This window comes from Acinonyx jubatus, chromosome B1, assembly GCF_027475565.1.
Source record: "Acinonyx jubatus isolate Ajub_Pintada_27869175 chromosome B1, VMU_Ajub_asm_v1.0, whole genome shotgun sequence".
Lineage (NCBI taxonomy): Eukaryota > Metazoa > Chordata > Mammalia > Carnivora > Felidae > Acinonyx > Acinonyx jubatus.
Window position 1 is genome coordinate 138,624,987 of NC_069382.1, and position 22,972 is coordinate 138,647,958.

Here is a 22,972-nt window from a genome sequence, read left to right on the forward strand (position 1 = left end):
AGTTTAACAGAAGAATTTAGGAAATCTTACAGATTTCATTCTACCAGGATGGAACCTACAGATACTCAACCCCCAAGATGACCAATCTTAACAAACACGATTTCCCTTTCCTTCTGCATTGTTTATTGAGAAATAAAATTGGCTTTCTGTGTTTCCAAGTGGACAATAGTTGTATATCTCAATGAACAATTTCTTCTTTCTTTAAGAATATTGTGGAAATATCTAAGAGGCAGGCAACATCTTCTTGGAGAGTTTCTCTGAGTCATTCATCTTTTAGAGTAGTTGGCTGTGAACATGGGGGCTCTTTGCACTTTACCACAGCAACAAAAAATATATATATTGCATGGCAAAGTGTACTTTTAAATGCAAATTTCCATTGCTGTGTTATAGTTATTTGAAGTATGGATCAGGAATGTGCTCAGGATATCTGGTGATCTGGGGCAGGGGGTTTTAGTCAGTTCTTGTTTATAACCCTTTTTAAGTTGACAGGTCAGAGCCTCAATGCAAGGTCACAGAATTTTCCATATTTCCTCACATCACCTGACATCAGTAAGGAAGGAAACTCAAATTCACTGAAGCTGCAAACCTTCAGAAAATTTCCCCTAAATTTATACTTCAAAACTTTCTCTACTATTCCACATGGGTTATCAAATACAACATGCAGACTTCCAAAAGACTGCCTCCTAATATTATTATGAGTACCCTCTGAGAGAGAATTTTTAAAAGACAGCTAAGAGTTCCAAAGTACTGTCTTCGGAGATGGTGATAAACTACAAGGACAGAACTCCTGGCTCTTGATTAGAATGAATAGCTTTGAAATTCCACACTGGTAAATTTGGCAAAGAAATGCTTATTTCATGTCAGGCACATTTATTTTAATGTTTCAAATCTCAAGTGACCGGTGGGTTTGAAAAAGTGTGAAATTGGCTAGATATTTTTTTCTTCTGAAAATGCTATCATAATTTAAGAAAATATTAATTATTTTTAATAATTAAGGAAAATGATTACTTTGGCCTATCTAAGGTATCATGGATGCAAAAAAAATTGATAAGAATGTAGACTTTATTCTCACATAATTTTCCTACCTTCCTAACCCTTTTGTATTAGTTCACTTTTCATTTTCTTTTTATTATTTTTACATCTATTGACCCACCAGTCAACACAAGGACTAGAACACTGCTAATTAACATTCATGTATGTGTTCCTCCTTCATCTTGTCATTGGGTTACCATCACCCTGGATCTTGCTTCTCATTTCCTTGAATTTCTTGATATGATTTGATATATTACTACAAAGTATTTTTAGTTGTTTTTAAAAAACTTATGAAAAGACTTTCCCCTTGTGGGACTTCTTACTCAGTAGTGGACTGCTGAGACCCGTCGATATTGTTGTATGTAGCAATAGTTCATGTGTTTCGAGTGTTGTGTAATATTCTAAGGAGTAAGTATACCACAGGTTCTATTATCCTGTTGATGGGCATTTGTCTTGTTTCAATATTTTTGCTATTACAAATAGTATCACTTTGAGTATTCTTGGGCATATCTTTTGGTGTACATATGAAAGTTTCTCTTGGATAGGAATCTAGGAGTGGAATAGTTAGTGTATATGACCACTCATCCTCACAAGACTATGCCAAATTCTTTCCCAAAGTGGCTTCTTCAAGTTTACTTTTCCATCAGCAAAGAAACTTCTATAGGTTCATTTCCTCTACAACATTTAAAAATTTAGATTTCTTCCAGTTGAATTGGTATGATATGGTATGTAGTCTTTTTGGCTTTTCTTGATGCATAAAAAAGTGATGATATCTTTTTATATTTATTGGCCCTATGGGTTCCTCTTCTGAAATTCCTATTAATGTCTCTTGTTCATCTTATCTGGGTTATCTTTTTCTTCTCAATCTGTAGACATTTGATATATTTTCTTTGTTATTTTTGGTTATATATATTGCAAGTACCTTCTTCCAATTTGTAACTTGTCTGTTTTGTGTATTTCTGGTATGTTTAGGGAAACATAAATTTAATTTTAACATAGTCAAATTTATTAATCTTTTCTTCATAGTTAGGACTTTTTGTTTCTAGTTTAAAAATTCTTCCCTTTCCCAATATCTAAAAATATTTACCTATATCCTACAAAGAATTGCTTGATTTGCTTGAAGTTACTAATCTCTGTGTACAGTGTGAGGGAGCACTACAAGTTCTTTTTTTATCCACAGGAACAACCATTTTGTGCAGATCTATATTTTAAGTAGTTCCTCCTGTTTCCACTGATCTGGCTTACTATACCTGTTTTATATTACAGTCTCATTTGTAGGTCTGTTTCTGGACTCTCTCGTACATTCTTGTGCTACTACACTGCTTTAAATAGCGCAGGTTTATCATAAATTCTGATATTTGATAGGGCAAGCCCCTGCCCTCCTAGCATTCTGTTTCAGAATTTTGGTCCTTCGTTCTTTATTGTAGAATCAGCTTATCAAGATCCATAAAAAGTCCACTGGGCTTTTGATTGGAACTCAGTTGAAAGGCAGGATCACTTTGCAGGAAAATTGCTATCTTTTAGATATTAAATCCTGTGATTCATGAGTATGGCATGTCCCATCATTTATTGAGTGCTTTTAATGTTTTATTTTATTTTTGAGAGAGACAAAGACAGAATGCAAGTGGGTTAGGGGCAGAGAGAGAGGGAGACACAGAATCCGAAGCAGGCTCCAGGCTCTGAGCTGTCAGCACAGAGCCCAAAGAGGGGCTTGAACTCACGAGCTGTGAGATCATGACCTGAGCCAAAGTCAGACGCTCAACCGACTGAGCCACCCAGGCGCCCCTATTGAGTGTTTAAAAAAAAAAATGTTTGTCAATTAAGTTGTTACAATTTTTTCTGTAGAAGTACTGTCTAATTTTTGTTAGATTTAGTCCAAAAGACATGATTTTAAAATGCTATTATAAGTGGTATCATTTTTTAAGTTACATTTAGTGGCTATTTTTTGCTTATGTATAGCAATGCTATTGCTTTGTTGAGCTTCTCTTTGACCCCTTGGTAAATTCTCCTTTTATTTCTAAAACTTGGCTAAGAGATTCTTTTGGATTTTCTTTTAGTTGTACATAGTATCAATTTTCCCTAGAAATTATACATCTTTTTTTACATTTATTCTTAGATATGTGTTATGCGATGTTATTATAGATGGTATCCTATTTTTAATTATTATATTTTTGGCTGGTGCCTAGAAATGCTATTAGCTTTTTAAGATTAATCTCATATCATCCTGCCCACATTACAGATGAGAAAACTAGCCCTAGAAAGCTAAGTAACTTGCCAAGGGTTACTATGCTAGTAAGTGGTAAGCCTGGATTAAAACTCATCTGTTGTAACTACAAAACACCCTTTCACTACTTGTTTACCTGCAGTGTGTAGCAAACTGTACAGGAAACCGCCATTAAGAAACAAATCACACAGAATCCCATTTCTGCCTTTTGTCTCTCTTGACATCTCTTGCCATTAATGATACTCTAATTAAGAGGCTTGTCTGCTCCTATCCTTTTATATTCTGCTCCATTTATGACCAGCATTTCAGATGGCTTTTCTAACCTTTTTGCATGTTCACTGCAAACTCACTAACTATGCATATCTGCAAAAATTTCCCCCCATGACACCAAGCACAAAATTCTTCTACAACCCTCAGAGAAAAAGTTAGTATATAACTTAGCTAAGTCCTTAAAATATGCTATACTTTCAGCAGGCTAGAATAGTCCTTTTGGAGTCTTTCTGCTCTAGTGGGTAAATTCACATTCAATCAATTTCTGAAAAATACATGTTCAGTTGCCAATGGGCTTGCGTTTTGATATGCAGCTTATAATACACAGTTAATGGGCAGGAACTGCTCCTGGAGAGCTATTTTGGCCTGTCAAACATTTTTCAAGCCTTGGTGATCTATTGATTAAATCTATATTCATACATTTTTATGAATTCATGAGTTTCATAAGATTCAAAAGACCATAACCTATGGTAAAAATCACCTGTCAATTAAGAAAAAAACAAAATCAAAGCTGTTCTGAAGCTCTACTGGACCCATGAGAAGAATCAGGGTGGAATGCAGTTTCCCATAATTTAAGAAAAGACAATTTCAGGGCTAAATCTGTGCTAAAGCAATTGAAGCAATTGTTCCCAGGCTAAGGCTTTATCTTACATGCTACTATTCAGGACTAGATTTTAGAGCTAGACTATTTAGCCCAGAAAAGGATTACTTAAAACTATATAGTATTTAAAAAGGCGGGGGACAGGTCATTGGTTGGAATTTTAACATTGGTAAGGAAAAATTCAATACTGAGAATGATTACCATTCAGATAATCATCCTTATTTTCAAGGTATTTGCCAAAACTATTCATTATGTTTACATGGATAATTCATGTATGTTTACAATGCACACAACTGAAAAATAAAATTAATTATCCTTATTATCCTTAGCTCCAGAGGTGGAATCAAAGAAAGAAGAAGAGTTTAATTAACCAGGATCACTTAGCAAATTAATGCCAGATGGGGAAAAAATGCAGAGTCCCTAAATCTAAACCTTGGTCCCCTAAACACACTGCTTCCTTTGGGGCATGGGATGGGGGTGAGTCAGTAATCTTGCCTAGGGAATCTGGCAGAGACGCACTGCCAAAGGGGTGTGGCAGCATTCTGTCTAGCGCTGGCTTTGAGACAAAAGCTGGTGAAAAGTGGGCTTCTTCTCAGTGGGCCATGAAATATCATAAGTTATTAGTCATTAATCAGACAAGTTCTTCTAAAACGCTCTTTCCTGAAAATTCCCACTCAAAATATTATGGATGGGGCTTCAAAAAAAATGGGGACTTGGGTTTTTCTGACACCAGCAATGTTCCTTGTTGGCAATCACCCATCCCTACACAATCTCATTGTGTTTTCATCAAAGGTTTGCTCGTTCCTTTGTCTGTTCATGAGACACTAGGAGCAGCCAGAGTAAACACTGTAACTCCTTCTAAGAGTAGAACTATTGGGAAAGTTGAGAAAAAACTTCCTTATCTGGCCATATTCCTGATGTCCCAAATATTCAGCCATAGCCTTATTTTCTAGTCAGGCCCAGGGATGGGGTGCAGTGAACAAGAGCGGGGCAAGAACTTACAACATAAGCAAGATGTGACCTGGTGATTACGGCCGTGCTTTTACTAGCAACTGTAATGCTCAGAGAGGCGCCGGCAGCCAGCTGAGGCCCTGGGTCCTCCGACAGTGACACCTCCACTCTTACTTCCACGGTTGTCACCGAGGTGCCATCTGTGACTGAGATCTCCATGCTGTCTTCCCGGGCGGAGGAGCCGTCGTGTAGATACTGCAGAGCATTTTTCTCAATGTCCTCATATGTGAAAGTGTCACCTTTTGAGAATGAAACAAAGTGCAAAACCAATTACTTCTGGGAATAACACTTTTCATGTATATAACACCTTTGTTCTCAGGATTTCAAAGTACATATAGGATCATAAACTCTGGGAGTTGTAAGTTAATTAGTCCAACCACCCACCCAATATAGGATTCCTTTTATACCACTCTTGAAAAGGGGTTATTTAGCCTGCCCTTCAACACTTCTCAAGGTGGGAGGCTCACTGTTTTACAAGGTAGCTAATTCTACTGGAGAGGGCTCTAATTTTTGTCAGTTCTTAATCATATTGAGCCCAAATCTGTTTCTGTAAGATTCAGGCATCATTCTTAGTTCTAGCGAATTAAAGGTCAAGCCTCTATTCTTTATGATAACACTTCTAGAATCTAATCTTGACACTAAAATTCTTTTGAGAAAGGTATGAAAATAAATTATGTTTGATGAATCTGTAGAGGTCTTTATTTTAGTTGGGAGTATAAAGTTTTTCTAAAATAAAAAATATCTGAAAATTGAAAAACCTCCTTAAAGTTAGAAATCCAAACTTTCTAAGTCTAGAGTCCTAATTTGTGATAGATTTTATAGGCATTGTGTGAAATAAGTTTCAAGGTCATATAACTTTGGGGAAAATAGGTTTAAACAAAATTTAAAAGTAAAAATTTTTGAACTGCAGGATTTACTAGAATTTTAGAATCTTCGATATATAAGTATTAAAGCATTTCAAAATTGTTTGGTCATGGAATCCTTTATGAGAAATGCCCCTTAGTGCCATGGACCCCAAGGATTCTAGAGAGTACAATTGAGGAATTGGTATTCTTGGATGTTATTTGCAATTCTATTTCCTGATAGATTATTGGCTGTAATAATTGGTATTATGAATGAGACTAAAGAATTTATTCATTTTCTGTATTTGTCTTCCAAGCCTTCTCTTTTAACATTGTGTTATTGTGATTTACTGGTGCTAGTGGTATTGAGCCTTAAAAAAAAAGTAATAAAACTAATATTTTATATATATCTTTGTATCTTATATATTAATTATACAAATATAAGCTAAATATACTGTTAAAGAAGCTGGGCTCTGACTGTTAATGCTCTTAAAGTAGTTCCCTTAGGATGCTAGAAATTTATTCTGATGACATTTCTTGTGTTCAGTAAATTTTTTAAAAATCCACCTTTGTGACTCCCAAATGCTGATTGGTTGTTCTTCAAATTCTATCTACCTTCAAGGTCAGAGACTTGCCCCCCTCTCTCTGCAGGGATATTCAAAAGAATGCATGATTACATACCTATTAGGAATTATATAAAGGTTTTGAGAAAGTACAGATTGTTAAAATAAGCATATAGCATTCCAAAGTGATTACTTTGAAAGGGATAATACTCACTTTGATATATATGGGCTGACTATTAAAAATTAGATTAGTTGTGTTCCTTGTGCTTCTCTTTGTTTTCTAAACAATCAACATGTCTTATTTTTTATAATTGGAGAGTGTAAGAAATATTATTTTGGAAAGCTGGTCACATCACCTACCATAGTGTTACATCACAAAGACAATACTCAAAAAATGTGTTTCCTTTTCTATGGATGAGGATACGTGTAGTTTATACTATCAGAGTTTCAGTGCTAAAAATATTGTGAAGATTAACATACCAAACTAAGGAAGACAAATTCATCTTCATGAACAAACCATAGGAAAGTGGCAGCTGACACTTCCTATGAGGTTGTTCTAAATGTATTTACTCCAGGTAAATCGACCAATTCAACTAATTTCACCAACAACTTGAGGAAACAGCTTCATAGTTTGGGGTGTGGGTGATGGCACAGAGAAAGAAGTCCCAAATATTTCAGCCAATGGGCTAAAAGCTAAAAGTTTTTCCTTTTTCAGTGTCTCCTCATAGTTTGTCCCACAGAGTGGCTTTCCTTCTTGTCTGAGACACATAAAACTGACTATAGAGCAAGAAATTCTCCAAGCAGTCAATGACAGAGTAAGCAGCTACCTGTGGCCATGGGCCCTTTGAACTTGGCTGTGTACTTAAGGAGCACGCCATGCTCTGGAGGTTTCCGGAGCTCAAAGAAGAATTCTTCAGGTGCTATCTTGGTATCTCTTACTACCAGCTGAAGTCCTGCAGTCAGGAGACAAATCATAGCGACAGGCTGTGGGTACGTTAAAAAAAACCTCTATGCCCTGGGGCGCCTGGGTGGCTCAGCTACTTATGTGTCCAACTTCAGCTCAGGTCATGATCTCACAGCTCATGGGTTCAAGCCCTGTGTTGGGCTATGTGCTGACAGCTTGGAGCCTGGAGCCTGCTTTGGATTCTGTGTCTCCCCTCTCTGCCGCTCCCCCATTCTCTCTCTCTCTTTCTTCCTTTCTCTTTCTCTTTCTCTCTCTCAAAAATAATACACATTCAAAAAAAATTTTTTAACTGTATGCCCTGCATACATTACAGCCACAGGGCAGGCTGGAAGCCATGTTGTAGACAATCTGATGGTCATCAGAAGGCAGTGTTTAACTCCAATCAACCACAAAAGAGTGAAAATTGATAATACAGTCAATTCTAAAATTTCAAATAGTTAACTTACTTTTAAAAGTTAATTTATAAGTAGGTAGTTCTCAATTAAGAACACTTTTCATCATCTATACAAATGAGGGCATGGAAACCAACATTAGTTCAGTCCTGACCTGCGGGGGTAGGTTTTCTTACAGAAAATGTTCCTAGAAACTGTTTTTGCTTTTCACTATTTATTCCCTTCTTTTTCTGAACCTACACAAAAACAAAATTGTTTTAACATCAGCTGCTATGGCCATGACAGAAGTGAGAAAGAGTAGGGTAGAAGTGACAGTCGGCTTGTTTAGAAATTGGATGATAATTAATTTCAGGCCAATACTCATGGGTAGAAACTGGATGAGGATCTGTAGAGAACAGCTAACAAAACCACAACATCCACTGTTTGCTTTTAAAATGTACTTAGTGAAAGAATAAAGAAAATCCTAAAAAGTAGGTACACTAATAGGTAAATAAAATCACATCCAAAATAACAGGGCCAACTCCTTACAACTTCTGAAGGTTATTATGATCTGTCGTCTCTCCTGTTTCTCTTTACTTTCCAAACAAAACAGGAGCAGTCACTGAAACTGCCCCCCTCTTTTCTGCTCTCTACTCTCCTTTGTTAACTTTGTACTTTAGTGATGGCAACAAATCGAACTCCTGGAGTCTAGAAAATGAATTCTGTGTTGTATTCCATCACTGAACATTGACCTCTGAAGGGTTTATTTCCTTTTCTCTGTGCTGCTTCTATTTGCATGGAAATGGGCGGAGGGAAGGAAACAGGTGAGAATGCATGCACCTTTTGGAAGAGGAGGTCACTACTTTTTGGCAAGCATCAAGAGGTTTAAACAGGGACTGTGGCTGAATTATGGTTCCATTTCCAAAGGCATGTTTCTTTCAGGTTCAGTTCTTACCTATAGAAGAGCTGCCTCCTGGGCTGACCTCAAGCAGTGGAGCTCTGACCTGGAACACGGGTGGGTGCTGATCAGTGGGAAGCAAGTGAATGGTGAGGGCCATCTCCGGACTTGTGTGATCTCCATCTGAAACTGGAAAGGATACACACACACACACACACAAACACACACACACACACACAAACACACACACACACACATCAACTTGTAGTCTGGTCACCATCAGGCTGCTTCCACAAACAGGTAGCCAGAAGCTTTTTTAGATTACCTTAACACCTTACAGAGATGCTTACAAATGGAAAAAGTAAGCAAGCAAGTAACATACTGTGGGCTATTCTAACAAAGCTTTTTCTACTGGATAATGAAAAGGCTAAAGGACCATAATAACAAGTCATTTTAAGAAGCAAATTTCACAACAAGGTGATATTGGTAAACACTAGGGGAAAGGAAAGTAACACAAAATCTGCACTCTTAGATGATGCTGGTAAAGACTTATTTCTGTTATTTATGGAATTATTTTTTGACTCCTCCTATTTCAGAAAAATATTTTCTTTCGAGTGATCTCATTTAGAAAAGACATGCCTATGTCTCCTTAGAAAAGAACTTTTTGAAAAAGATAGAAAATACCCATACAAGTTTCTCTAATGGCATTTGTTTGGAAGCAAGCAGACCCGGTTTTTTTTTTTACCTGAACGTTATACACAATGCAGTAAATGGAAGATACTTTTGCGAACAGAACAATGACTTCAATATTTTATTTCCTTGGATTATCTGACATCCAAGTAAACACTGATCACCTGAAGGACACAAAGGCAGAGGTGCCTGGCCCTTGACTCTTCTTTCCCCTTTCTTACCTTACGACACCCTTGTGGGGTGCCTGGGTGGCTCATGTGGTTAAGAGTTCGAGTTCAGCTCAGGTCAAGATCTCACAATTTGTGAGTTGGAGCCCTGCATGGAGCTCTCTGCTGTTATTGAGGAGCCTTCTTTGGATTCTCTGTCTCCCTTTCTCTCTCTGCTCCTCCCCTCCCCACAAAAATAAATAAACATTAAAAAATAAAAAATAAAAAATACCCTCTCTTCTCTAAAAGCCAGGTTTGGAAGAATATGTGTACTATCAGTTCACCAATGTGTTTATCTGTAGTGGCTAGTAAGGAAACTGTACTGTTGATTATTTTAAATGTGTAATATGCTTTCATATGGGTTGGTTTCCTTCTTCCCTTCCTTCTAGACTTAGTAACAAGTCTGTAGGAATCTGACATCTACTTAAGCAAAGCAAAGCATTACTCAGGGCCTCCTACTAATGACATTTGGGTTTTAGATTTGTCTTTTCCTTGAGAACAGATCTAAAAGATATGGCTGGATTTTATAAGGTACAGAGCAGTCCAGAAATAGCCCTACTGAAGGCCAGGAGACATTGCCCTTGTGACATGAAGGTTTTATGGTCCTGGTCATTCAGTTAAGTGTCACAATTATTGCCCCTGCTTCTTTGTTTATGCTCAATCTCCTCTCTGGATCATCAAAGATAGGGACAAATAATTCTTAACTTTGGAGAGTTTGGGGACAAACATAATGAACTATTCCATAAATCTCAGTGGGTTCTGATTCTCTGAGGTCCCTGGAATCTAAGTTAAGAACACCTATGTTAAATAAAAATCATAGTTATAAGATATAATTTTACTTTTTAAAATTGTTTTATGTTGATATCATTTTTTTTTTAGAGAGAGAGAGCGTGCAAGTGGGAAGGAGGGGCAGAGGGAGAGACAGAGAATCTTAACAAGGCTCCATGCCCAGTGAAGAGTCTGACATGGGGCTTGATTCCATGACTCTGGGGTCATGACCTGAGTTGAAATCAAGAGTCAGACACAATTGACAGAGCCATCCAGGTGTCCCATACACTGACTCCATTTTTAAGTTGGGAGGGAACCTCAGGGAGCCTTCCACATCCTCACTTTTACAGAAGAGGGAAGGGGCCCTGAAACTTAAGAGCCTTGGTAATATCACACAGCTGTCAGTGTGACCAAGGTATATCCTTTTCTCTGTAAGTAAATGGAAGAAAGCTATTTTCTGGCACATATTTTATAACTAGAAAATATATCAAGAGGATTCAGAATTTTGTAAGCAAATATAAGAACTTATAATAAAAATGTTAGTAATTACAAGTCTAGGTGTCCCTTTGAGCAACATTTCTGATTTCTCTGAGAAACAGTCAAATTGCCTCTTAAGGTCAGATGCCTCCTGCAGGAACCATTTGCCTTGTGTATTTTCCTTGCTTAGGGCGGCTCTACAGAGCACGTATGCTTATTTTGAAGCAGCCAGGTCAGGAATATCAACTTTCCTTCTCATCTTAGTTGATTAACCAAATGAGCTATTCTCCTTCATTCTACTGGTTAATATCAGGGCTTGGGCTTGTTGCCACCTTAGTTCATTATGTGCCTAATTTAAAATTTTCTCTCACAAAACTCTCCTAAAGGAGATAGCTTCCTTCCTACCAGTTTCCAAAAGTTTTTCTCCTTAAAAAAAAAAAGGGAAACTCTTACACCCTTCACAACAATTAACTCAAATGGATCATGGAGCTAAATGTAGAATGCAGTAATACTATAAGGCTCCTAGAAGACAATATAGGAGATAACTTAGAAATTACCTTGGGTGATGCCTCTTTAGATACAACACAAAACATATGATCCTTGAAAGAAATCATGGATAAGCTGGACTTCATTAAAATTAAAAACTTCTGCTCTGTGAACAATGTCAAGTGTATGAAAGGACAAGTCACAAATTGAATAAAAAATGTGCAAAAGACCCATCTGATAAAGGATTGTTATTCAAAATGTACAAAGAACTCATAAAACCCAACAATAAGAAAACGAACAGCCCGATTAAAAAATGGGCCAAAGACCTTAACAGACACCTCACCAAAGAAGATACATAGATGGCAAATCACATGAAAAGATGCTCCTCATCATATGTCAGCAGAGACATGCAAATTAAAACAATAATAAGATGCCATTACATACCAATTAAAATGGCCAAAATCTGGAACACTGACAATACCAAATGCTGACAAAGATGTGGGTCAAAAAGAACTCTTATACATTGCTGGTGGGAATGCAAAATGGTACAGCCATTTTGGAAGACAGTTTGGCTTTTTTTTTTTAAACAAAATTGAATATATTCTTATCATATGACACAGCACCTGAACTCTTTGGTATTTACCCAAAGCAGTTGAAAACTTAGGTCCAAAGCCTGCACCCAGATGCAGATATATTTACAATTGCTAAAACTTGGAAGCAACCAAAATGTCCTTTAGTGGATGAATGGATAAATAAATTGTGGTACTTCTAGACAATGGAATGTTATTCAGCACCAAAAAGAAATGAGCTACTAAGCCACGCAAAGACATTGAGGAACCTTAAATGTATATTGCTAAGTGACATAAGCCAATCTGAAAATACCACATTTTTTTTGTCCTAACTCTTCACATGGTTTTATTATTTTTTTTTGATATGAAATTTGTTGTCAAATTGGTTTCCATACAACACCCAGTGTTCATCCCAACAGGTGCCCTCCTCAATACTCATCATCCCTCCCACCCCCCAACAACCCTCAGTTTGTTCTCAGTTTTTAAGAGTGTCTTATGTTTTGGCTCCCTCCCTCTCTAACTTTTTTTTTTCCTGCCCCTCCCCCATGGTCTTTTGTTAAGTTTCTCAGGATCCACATAAGAGTGAAAACATATGGTATCTGGAGTGTTGATGCATAGGGGCACTTGTACCCCAATGTTTATAGAAGCACTTTCAACAATAGCCAAATTATGGAAAGAGCCTAAATGTCCATCAACTGATGAAAGGATAAAGAAATTTTGGTTTATATACACAATGGAATACTACTTGGCAATGAGAAAGAATGAAATATGGCCTTTCGTAGCAACGTAGATGGAACTGGAGAGTGTTATGCTAAGTGAAATAAGTCATACAGAGAAAATACCACATTTTATAGGATTCTCACTATATGACATTCTGGAAAAAACAAAACTATGGAAGACAATGAAAAGAACAGTGGTTGCTAAAGGAGGGAAGTAGGGAAGGGAGATGAATAGGAAGAGCATAGAGGATTCTTAGGGTAGTGAAAATACTCTACACGACATTATAATAATCCATTATAATAATGGATAAATGTCATCATTCACTGGCCAAAACCCAAAGAATGTACAACGCCAGGAATGAACCCAAACTATAGATTTTGGTTGATTATGATACATTAGTATAGGTTCATCCTTAGTAAAAAATCTACTGTTCTGATGAGTGATATTGACAATGGGAGAAGCTATGCTATGCATGTGTCGGGGCAGGGTGAGTAAGGGAAATCTCTGTACCTTACTCTCATTTCTTTGTAAACCTGAAACTGCTCTAAAAAAATTAAAATTTTAAAATCATTTTAAAAAAATTACTCAACCATATATATATATATACACATATATATATACACATATATATATATATACATATATATACATATATATATACACACATATATATATGTATATAAAAGATACATATATACATATAGAAGAAAAAGCCTCAGGCAGAAACAAGATAAATTAATTTAAGGTCACCCCAACATCTATTTACTCTACTCTGTATGATAAGTTCAAGGATCATTTAACTTCAAGTCCCAGAGAAGTTAATAGTTAACCCCTTCACCTAATTAAGCTTTCAGGTAAAAGTTGAGGTTTGGAAACCAAATAGGCACACTATTACGATACTTGTTTTTCATGACCAACACACATGCAGCCCAGACTAAATTAAATATCTCATGCTCAGTGTCAGAAACATGTATTAAAATCTTTGCTCTACTGTTTACCAGGACTGGAAATCTGGGCGATTACTTACTCTATTGACCTGTAGTTTTCCCAGTTTTAAAATGCTAAACATAATACTTTAAAATGCTAAAAATAGTATTGTTATAAGGATTAAATTAGACAACTTGTACTGAAAATTGTTTTGTAAAATGTAAAATACTATATAATCTGTTGTATATTATTAATGATTGTATGAACTATCTAGAAGCTTATCACTGGAAATGAGCTGATACTGGATTCACATCAACAAATGACAAAATAGTTGAAAAAGAAATAAAAGGCATCTAAATTGGAAAGGAAGAAGTAAAACTGTCACTATTTGCAGATGGCACATTATGTATAGAAAAACCTAGATGCCACCAAAAAACTATTAGAACTAATAAACAAATTTAGTAAAGTTCTATGATACAAAATCAATATGCTAAAATCTGTTGCATTTCTATATCCTAATAATAAGCTATCAGAGATGTTCAGAAAATAATCCCATTTATAACTACATCAAAAAGAATAAAATACCTAGGAATAAATTTAACCAAGTAGGTGAAATATCTGTGCTCTGAACTATAAGATACTGATGAAAGAAACTGGAGAAGACATAATAAATGTAAGGATATTTCATGCCCATGGATTAGAAGAACTAATATTGTCAAAACGTCCATAATACTCAAAGCAATCTACAGATTCTAAGCAATCCCATCAAATTTCCAAAGGCATTTTCCACAGAAATAGGACCAATTATTCTAATTTTGTATGAAACTATAAAAGACCCCAAAAAGACAAAGCAATCTTAAGAAAGAAAAACAAAGCTGAAGGCATCATGCTCTCTCATTCCGAATTGTATTACAATGCCACAGTAATCAAAACAGCATTACATTGGCACAAAAATAGATCAACAGAATCAACAGAGATCAACAGTATAGAATAGAGAGCCCAGAAATAAACCTACATATATACAGTCAATTAATTTATGACAAAGGAGCCACAAATATACAATGAAAAGGACAGTCTCTTCAATAAATTGTGTTGGGAAAATTGGACAGCCACATGCAAATGAAGGAAACTCTACCATTATCTTATACCCCCCACACAAAATAACTCAATATGGATTAAATACTTGCATGTAAGACCTGAAACTATAAAACTCTTGGAAGAAAACAAAGGTGGAAGCTCTTTGATGTTGGCCTTGGTGATGATTTTTTGGGATTTGAAACCAAAAGCAAAGGCACCAAAAGCAAACATAAACAAGTGGGACTACATCACACTAAAAAGTTTCTGCACAGCAAAGAAAACCATCAACAAAATGAAAAGGCAAAGTACCAAATGGGAGAAGATATTTGCAAATTATGTATCTGATAAGGGGTTAATATCCAAAATATATAAAGAACTCATAAAACTCAATAGCCCCAAGCCCAAACAATCCAATTAAAAAATAGGCAGAGTACCTGAATAGTCATTTTTCTAAAGACATAGAGATGGCCAACAGGTACATGAAAAAATGCTCATCATCACTAATCATCAGGGAAATGCAAACCAAAACCACAATGAGATAGCACCTCACATATGTTAGAATGACTATTATCCAAAGGGCAAGAAATAACAGTGTGGGCTAGGATGTGGAGAAAAGAGAACCCTTGTGCACTGTGGATGGGAATATAAACTAGTACACGCTCTATGGAAAATAGTTCGAAGTTTCCACAAAAAATTAAAAGAGAAATACCTCATTATCCAGCAATCCATTTCTGGGTATTTATCCAAAGAAAATGAAAACACTAACTTGAAAAGAGATATGCACCCCATGATTATTGCAGCACTATTAACAATAGCCATGACATGGAAGCAGCCTAAGTGTCCATTTAACAAATGGATAAAGAAAAGGTAGTATATATATGCAATGAAATATTATTCAGTCATAAAAAAGGAGAAACTCTTGCCATTTGCAATGACATGGACAGACCTTAAGGGCATTATGCTGAATGAAATAGGTCAGACAGAGAAAGACAACCACCATATGATCTCACTGATTTGTGGGATCTAAAATAAACAAACCAGCAAATAAACAAAAAACAAAAAACCCAAGCTCACAGCTAGAAGACAAATTGCTGGTTGTCAGAGGTGGGGTGGGGGCGGGGTATGAAATGAGTGAAGGGAGCCAAAAGGGACAAACTTCTAGTTATAAAAAAAGTCATGGGCATGTAATGTACAGCATGGCAACTATAGTTAATAATTCAGTATAGCACATTTGAAAGTTTCAAAGACAGTAAATGTAAAAGTTATACTAACAAGAAAAAATAATTTGTAACTATTTATGGTGACTGATGTTAACCAGATGTACTGTTGTGATCACTTTGCAATATATACAAATACTGAATCATTCTGCTGTACACCTGAAACTAATATATTATATATCAATTTGTTATGTGTCGTATGTCAATTCAATCTCAATTAAAAAAAAAACAATGATACAACAATGAAATTTACAACAAGTAAAAATCACAACACGTGTGATTTTTAACCCTCAAAAAAGGAAAGAAAATCTGGGAGTTTGAGGGAGATGACTTTCTCTCTAACCAAAATTTATCCTACACAAAATATAATAGGACAGACATATGGATGGTTGATTCCAATGGAATAGTCAAACCCACCTAAACAGCAATTTCAGGATTACAGCCAACCATCCTCACACCAGACCTAAACAAGAAAGCTTGTCCCTGTGTTGCTCCTCATAGATGCCAGGTCTGACTGTGGACTGGAATGCTGGGGTCTTCTACACACAGCTTTCATTTCCCTCCAGTAGCAAGGCATTCAATGAAAGGCTCAATTCAAGACTATATACAACCACTGCCCATTAGCTGAGTGTCACAGAGGAATGACTGTGCCAACCATTGTTCTGGGAGCTTTACATATATGCAATTATTAGTTATTATCCCCACTGATGAGTGAGGCATTCAGGCATAGAGAGGTTAAGAAACTTTCCCAGAGTAGGCTGACCCTCGGGGCAGCCTCTGAATCCAGAGGCTAACCTCTTAACCACTATTACCTCTCTTTAATAGATATTGGGATTGGTTGAAATGGGGCTTGAACAACACTTTCGGATATTTGATGGATTACTTTTTCTATGAATACAAAGTTACACTATTACTATTTAGTCATGTGATCATTTCAGAAAAACTTGTCTTATATAACTTTTAAGGAGTTCTTAGAAAATAATGCAAGTAATGATGAAGGGAACAAAAAGAAAGGACTAATAAGGAAAGGAAAATTCCATTTTCTAATAAAATTGCTATTAAAATCTTCACCTGTGAAGTGAAATTTCACCGATTCAGGGAGACCTGAAAGAACAGAAAAGAGAAAATCAGTGTACTAAGCATTTTGGGATCAGAAATAGATGGAGAAGGTACAAAATATGGGGCAGAGGTTAGAAAAGTAAAGGATGTTTTAATCTAAATTATTATGGTTTAAGGAAAGATCACCAGGTCTTTTGTTAATATTATGTTGAATTTAATGGTGCCATCACTAATTTTAAGTAACAAAAAGAACTGTAGAGTAGAATAATTTTATATCCCAGTAGTTAGAGTGATTTATAATACATTCATTCAGATCCCATTTTATCAGTACATAAAATCCTACAAATCAGTGAATGTGGGTGATGTATATCACTGACAAGGCTCTTTGGTGGGTCAATTCCATCGTACAATTGAGTGATGCCAGGGACATTGATTTACACATTGTAATGATGTGAGAGATTTATCTCATGGCATTTATCCCATAGATTATATAGGACAGGACTCTGTTCTCACTAAAAAGGTTTTAGGAACTTAGGCAAGTATAATAGGTATGGAAATAACTTCAACCATGGTTGACATGTTTTCTTTCCCCCTACTCCCAGGATATTTTGAGTTTCTTTGTAAAGTAGGTCTTGTCAAGTTAGAGAACCATGAACATTTTAATGGGCTATTAGTTATCCAGTTACTAAACACTGGGGATATTCCCTAGAGAAGAGGTCTATGCTCACGCTTAAATATTTTCAATATAATTGAAGAGTTAGTCATTTTCTGGACAATTGCATTTAACATAAATAATGGAAAATATTATTTTAAATGTTTGCCATGATTTAAAATGTAACTCTAAAATTATTTAACCCGTGTTCAACTTACCATAGGAAATCACCAGCTGTTCTGTATGAATAAAGCTACTATATAAAAATAATATTCCATATTAATCATGTTATGTGGCACATACATCTTAAAGATCATAAGGAAACAGCATTCAAGATTTTTAGAATCATTCCAGATTCTATACAATACAGAAGTATTTACAAAACTCCTGCATTCTACTCAGCAGCTTTGATTACTGGGTCAAGGGGACAGATGAGGGATAGCAAAGATTAACTAGCATGACTAGGTGGTAGGGCACAAAATGGCTCAAATTAGAAATTCAGCTATTCTTTCATTCAGTTTTCTCTTCCTTTAAAAAAGGTGGCTTCTATCAAATCCCAGCCCCAAATGTTGACTGCATTCTCCATTCCTGCATGTGACTTTCTCTGAGGTAGTAGGGGATGCTTCTCCCTAGATTCCTCTTACCCACAGCCCATCCACCCGTGGCCTCCTCCTCCAATCCACTCACATCACTGTAGTCAAAGAGTTCCTTATAAAAACCTATGTTCCTATTGTTCTTGGGATAAAGATCCCAAGGCTTATAGGGCCTCTAAGGTCTGGCCTCTATCTCTTCCTCCAGACTCATCCCTGTTCTGCTGTTCCAGACACATTGACCTTTTTTTTTTTTTAAGCCCCAGAATGCCACATTCTCTCCCTCCCTAGGGCCTCTTCACATGGAGTGTATGGCCTTCCTTTGGAAGTGTTCTCCCAATATCCCAACATGCACATTTAGGCTAATTAGCATCCACACGTCCCTCTACTGTCAATGCCTCCTGAGTCAGCCTCCACTGAACCCTCAGTATAGGTCAGTCTTGTCACTTCTAATTCCACCACTGAACATTTTTTCTTTCTATCCAGAGCTCTTCTCTTAGTCTACAATTAAACATTCATTACTGAGATTATTTCTCAAATTCTGTCTCCAAACATAGGTCCCAAAACTCAGCAAGAACAGGATTCATGTCTCTTTTTGCTCACCACTATATCTCCAAGACCTCACTGTATGTGATTGACACATAGGAGGTACAAATAAAGATTTACTGAAAGCATTCCTGCATGCATGAATAAGAAAAATAATGACAAACTGAGCCCCAACTACATATTGGTCTACAAGTCTCAAGCTATTTTGAACAGCCATAAAGCAGTGTCACTAAACTGTCCAGAAGGACAACAGGAAGAGTTAGGGAGAACCTGCCATGAAGATCCACAAAGAGCAGTTTGGGTGCCTCAAAATAGAGAGGAAGGCATTACCAGCGAAGGAGAAGGCCATGATTTCCTGGAGGTGAGGAGCTGCAGGGGGAGGACGGTACATGATTTTTCCCTGGTTAATATCTTCTTGTGTGAAATACCGGATTGGAGAGTGAGGCTGGTCCCTGTGTTCGATGATCCCTGGGGAGGAAGAGACTCAGAGTGAGCATGAACAGTAACTCTGATGGTTGACTGAATGACCAAAGCCATAAAGCTGCCTTTCCCACTGATGGGAGTCTTTTATACTTCAAGAACAATTGCTCTCTAGTTTCTCTTATCATACCATTCTCCAAGCATTCAGGAAAAGAGTGAATCTAAAACCCAAATAGACTTTAATAGCATCTTTTAAAAAATGTTTAACTGAAGTATAATTGACATACACTATGATATTAGTTTCAGTGTACAACTTAGTGATTTGGCAATTATAGACATTATGAAATGCTCCCCACAATTAAGTATAGTTACCATCTATCACTATACAAAGTTATTACAATATTATCGACTATATTCCCTATGCTGTTGTTTTCATTCTGTGACTTATTTATTTTATAACTGGAAGTTTGTGCCTCTTAATCCCCTTTACCTTTTTTTCCCATCACCCTACCTACCTCCCCTCTGGAAACTACCAGTTTATTCTTTGTATTTATGAGTCTGTTTGTGTTTGTTTGTTCATTTGTTTTATTTTTTAGATTCACACATAAATAAAGAGCATATGGTATTTGTCTTTCTCTGTCTGACTTATTTCGCTTAGTATGATACCCTCTAGGTCCATCCATGTTGTGATGAATGGTAAGATTTCATTCTTCTATGGTTGAGTAACATAACATCCCAGTGTGTATGTGTGTGTGTGTGTGTGTGTGTGTGTGTGTGTGTATGTATATATATATATATATATCTCACATCTTCTTTATTCACCTATTGATGGACACCAAGGTTGTGTCTCTATCTTAGCTATTATAAATAATGGTGCAATAATTATAAGGGTGCATATATCTTTTTGAATTAGAGTTTTTGTTTTCCTTGGGTAAACACCCAGAAATGCAATTATTGCATATAGTAGTTCTATATGATCAGGACATATTTAATTTTTTTGAGAAACCACCAGTGTAAATTGGTGACTGCACCAATTTACATTCCCACCAACAGTGCTCAAGGCTTCTCTTTTCTCCATATCCTCGCTAATACTTGTAATGTCTTACCTTTTTGATACTAGCTATCCTGACTTGTGTGAGGTGATATCTCATTGTGGTTTTGGTTTGCATTTCCCTGATGCTTAATGATGCTGAACATCTTCTCATGGGTGAAACCCAAATAGATTCTTGACTAGGATTCATTGACTATAAACAATAGTAAGATGTAAATTACTGCCCCTAATATAACTCAGACTAGGTAATTCTCCACAAGTCATAGACATTGTACCATAATTACAAGATTCTCTTAATTGAGTTTAAGTTCAAAGGTCAAGGTTGCTGAGAAAATGACATAGACTGGTCTCCTGGTTAGGCTATAATGAGAACTTTCTCAATTTATGCCTTTTCTTCAGAAATACCTCAGTTTCTGTGATAATCTTTGGCAACAGTAACATGGATCATGACTATTCTAAGAATTGGATTTGCAATTATTATTCTGCTTGTGATAATGCTTTAGGGGCTAAAAAATTTTCCTATCATTTCTAAATCTCGCAGGTATAAAAATAATGCTGCTATGATCACCTTTCATGTCCTATCAACACTTTCAAAGAAGGACACATGTGAGAGTTGGTGTTGAACTAACTCAAGTTATGAGGGTCTGAGAGACCCATGCCTTTCTCCAGAAGACAGCCCCGGCTGCTGGATGGAGACAACTGTACCTTCTACCCTGGCAATGTAGGGAGAACAGCTCTTGCTGTAACTTAGCAGGTTTTAAAAAAAGTGAAGGATGACTTTTAAGAGTTTAATTTCTCTGGATTTTGTCAAAAGGGTAATAAAATTTAATTTTTTATTTCTCCTGGGGGATTTGATGATGTGAAAAGACTTTCATCTAGGGCAGTGGTTGGTCTTGGGAAGGCAGAATTTGCCTTAACAGAAGCTAATCTCCTCTCCATGAGGGACAGCCACACTTCTGTTAGGGATAGCCTTATTAGTTAAGCCCAAAAGTAAGAAATCTAAAGGATGAAGACAGATGGCAGGGGCCTACCTTTCCTCTGACTATAGTTCCACATTTTCATTTTTCCCCATGGGTGAAGAGTAGCTTACCCAAATGGGAAAGGAATGGACTATGTATGGTTCAGCCCCTTCTGTGCTTTCTGGCAGAGCTCCTTGTCCTGAGCACATGCTCATTCTGGTCTGTTCACCTATCATAACTTCACTGGGGCAGGATCTGTCCCTACAGACAGTGCTTGTCTGTCCAGTTCTGCCTGTACATGAGAGGGCGCACTCAACCCAGTGACTGAGATTATATGCACACCATGTTCTCCAGCACAACTCTGTCATACCAATGCTGACACATTCATCCCCATCTGTCTGACCACAGTGTCTCTCTCTCAATTGGTCTTAAATTCAGAACAGGGGAGCAAAGGTATGAATAACTGTCACTCCTTAAATCCTCAACAAGTATATGCAGACAAAACTTCAGAGCTTTGAAGATAAGTCAACAATTAGATAACAACAGCATCACTCAAAAGATCATTTACTATACTTACCTTGATTTGGATGCAGAGGTAAAGTGATATTATATATAATCTTTCCGCTTGGTCTCTCAGAGTTTACAAAAGAGAGGGAATGAGGCTGAATCACAGTCAGGCCATCTTCCCGAGCCTAAACAAAGTTTAAGGAGGAAGAAGAACAAATGGTGTGATGAAAACAAAAGCCAGAGGGGGAAAAAAAACCTTACTAAAAAAGCAAAAGGAAAAAGCAAAACAAACAAACAAACAAACAAAACAAAACAAAGGACCTCATTTTGGGCTTTTAAATTAATCACACACAGCAAAATTTTCTCTGAAAGTTCAGAAGAAGGATGTGGTATCTTGCACTGCAGATCTGTCTTGGCGTTAAGAACCTCCCAGGGTTATAGAACCTTCTTCTGGTTCTCTTGTACCCCAACTGTCCTCTCCTCTGCACTCTGCCAGGTTTGTGTCGGTGCATGCTGTAGGAGTCTCAATATGATCACTTTTCCCTAGTTTTGGAACTCATAGTGGTACATACTTGAAAATGGGGACACCTGGGTGGCTCAGTCCATTAAGCATTTGACTCTTGATTTTGGTTCAAGTCATGATCTCATGGTTCGTGAGATCAACCCCACGTTTGGGCTTTGCACTGACAGCACAGAGTCTACTTGGGATTCTCTCTCTCCCTTTCTCTATGCCTCTCCTCTGTGTGTGCATGCACACACACATTCTCATTCTCTCTCTCTCTCTCTCTCTCTCTCTCTTTCTCTCTCTCTCTCTCTCTCAAAATAAACAAAAGAAAAAAAAGAAAATGAGCCATCACAACTGGCTACTCTGCTATTCTGCTCTTCACAGCTGGGTCACTACATCTTTGCTCCTCTAATTTAATGAGCTAAGGTTGTATCTGGTAAGAAGCCCTCCCTAATCCCCCCCAGCTTTGCTAATGGGAACTGTGACCCAAACATCCATCCTTCCTTCCTTCCTTCCTTCCTTCCTTCCTTCCTTCCTTCCTTCCTTTTTCTTCCCTTTTCTCCCTCTCACTCTCCCTCCCTCTCCCTCCCTCTCCTTTCCTTTCCTCTCCCTCCCTCTCCTTTCCTTTCCTTTCCTTTCCTTTCCTTTCCTTTCCTTTCCTTTCCTTTCCTTTCCTTTCCTTTCCTTTCCTTTCCTTCCCTTCCCTTCCCTTCCCTTCCCTTCCCTTCCCTTCCCTTCCCTTTCCCTCCCCTCTCCTTCCTTCCTTCCTT

General features: G+C 37.0%; 1 protein-coding gene across 2 annotated transcripts in view; it reads right to left on the reverse strand.

The window, feature by feature from the left end:
- The window catches only part of FRAS1 (Fraser extracellular matrix complex subunit 1), a 420,203-nt gene that overhangs the window by 91,256 nt on the left and 305,975 nt on the right, over positions 1 to 22,972 (reverse strand). The window contains exons 33-38 of one of the 2 annotated variants that reach the window (XM_027058965.2): positions 21,768 to 21,882; positions 19,091 to 19,228; positions 16,985 to 17,017; positions 8,834 to 8,965; positions 7,371 to 7,496; positions 5,130 to 5,377 (exon numbers count right to left, since the gene is read on the reverse strand). In XM_027058965.2, coding sequence (XP_026914766.2) covers positions 5,130 to 5,377; positions 7,371 to 7,496; positions 8,834 to 8,965; positions 16,985 to 17,017; positions 19,091 to 19,228; positions 21,768 to 21,882 — 792 coding nt within the window. The remainder of the gene's footprint in view (positions 1 to 5,129; positions 5,378 to 7,370; positions 7,497 to 8,833; positions 8,966 to 16,984; positions 17,018 to 19,090; positions 19,229 to 21,767; positions 21,883 to 22,972) is intronic. The other variant, XM_053217214.1, reaches the window with a different exon arrangement.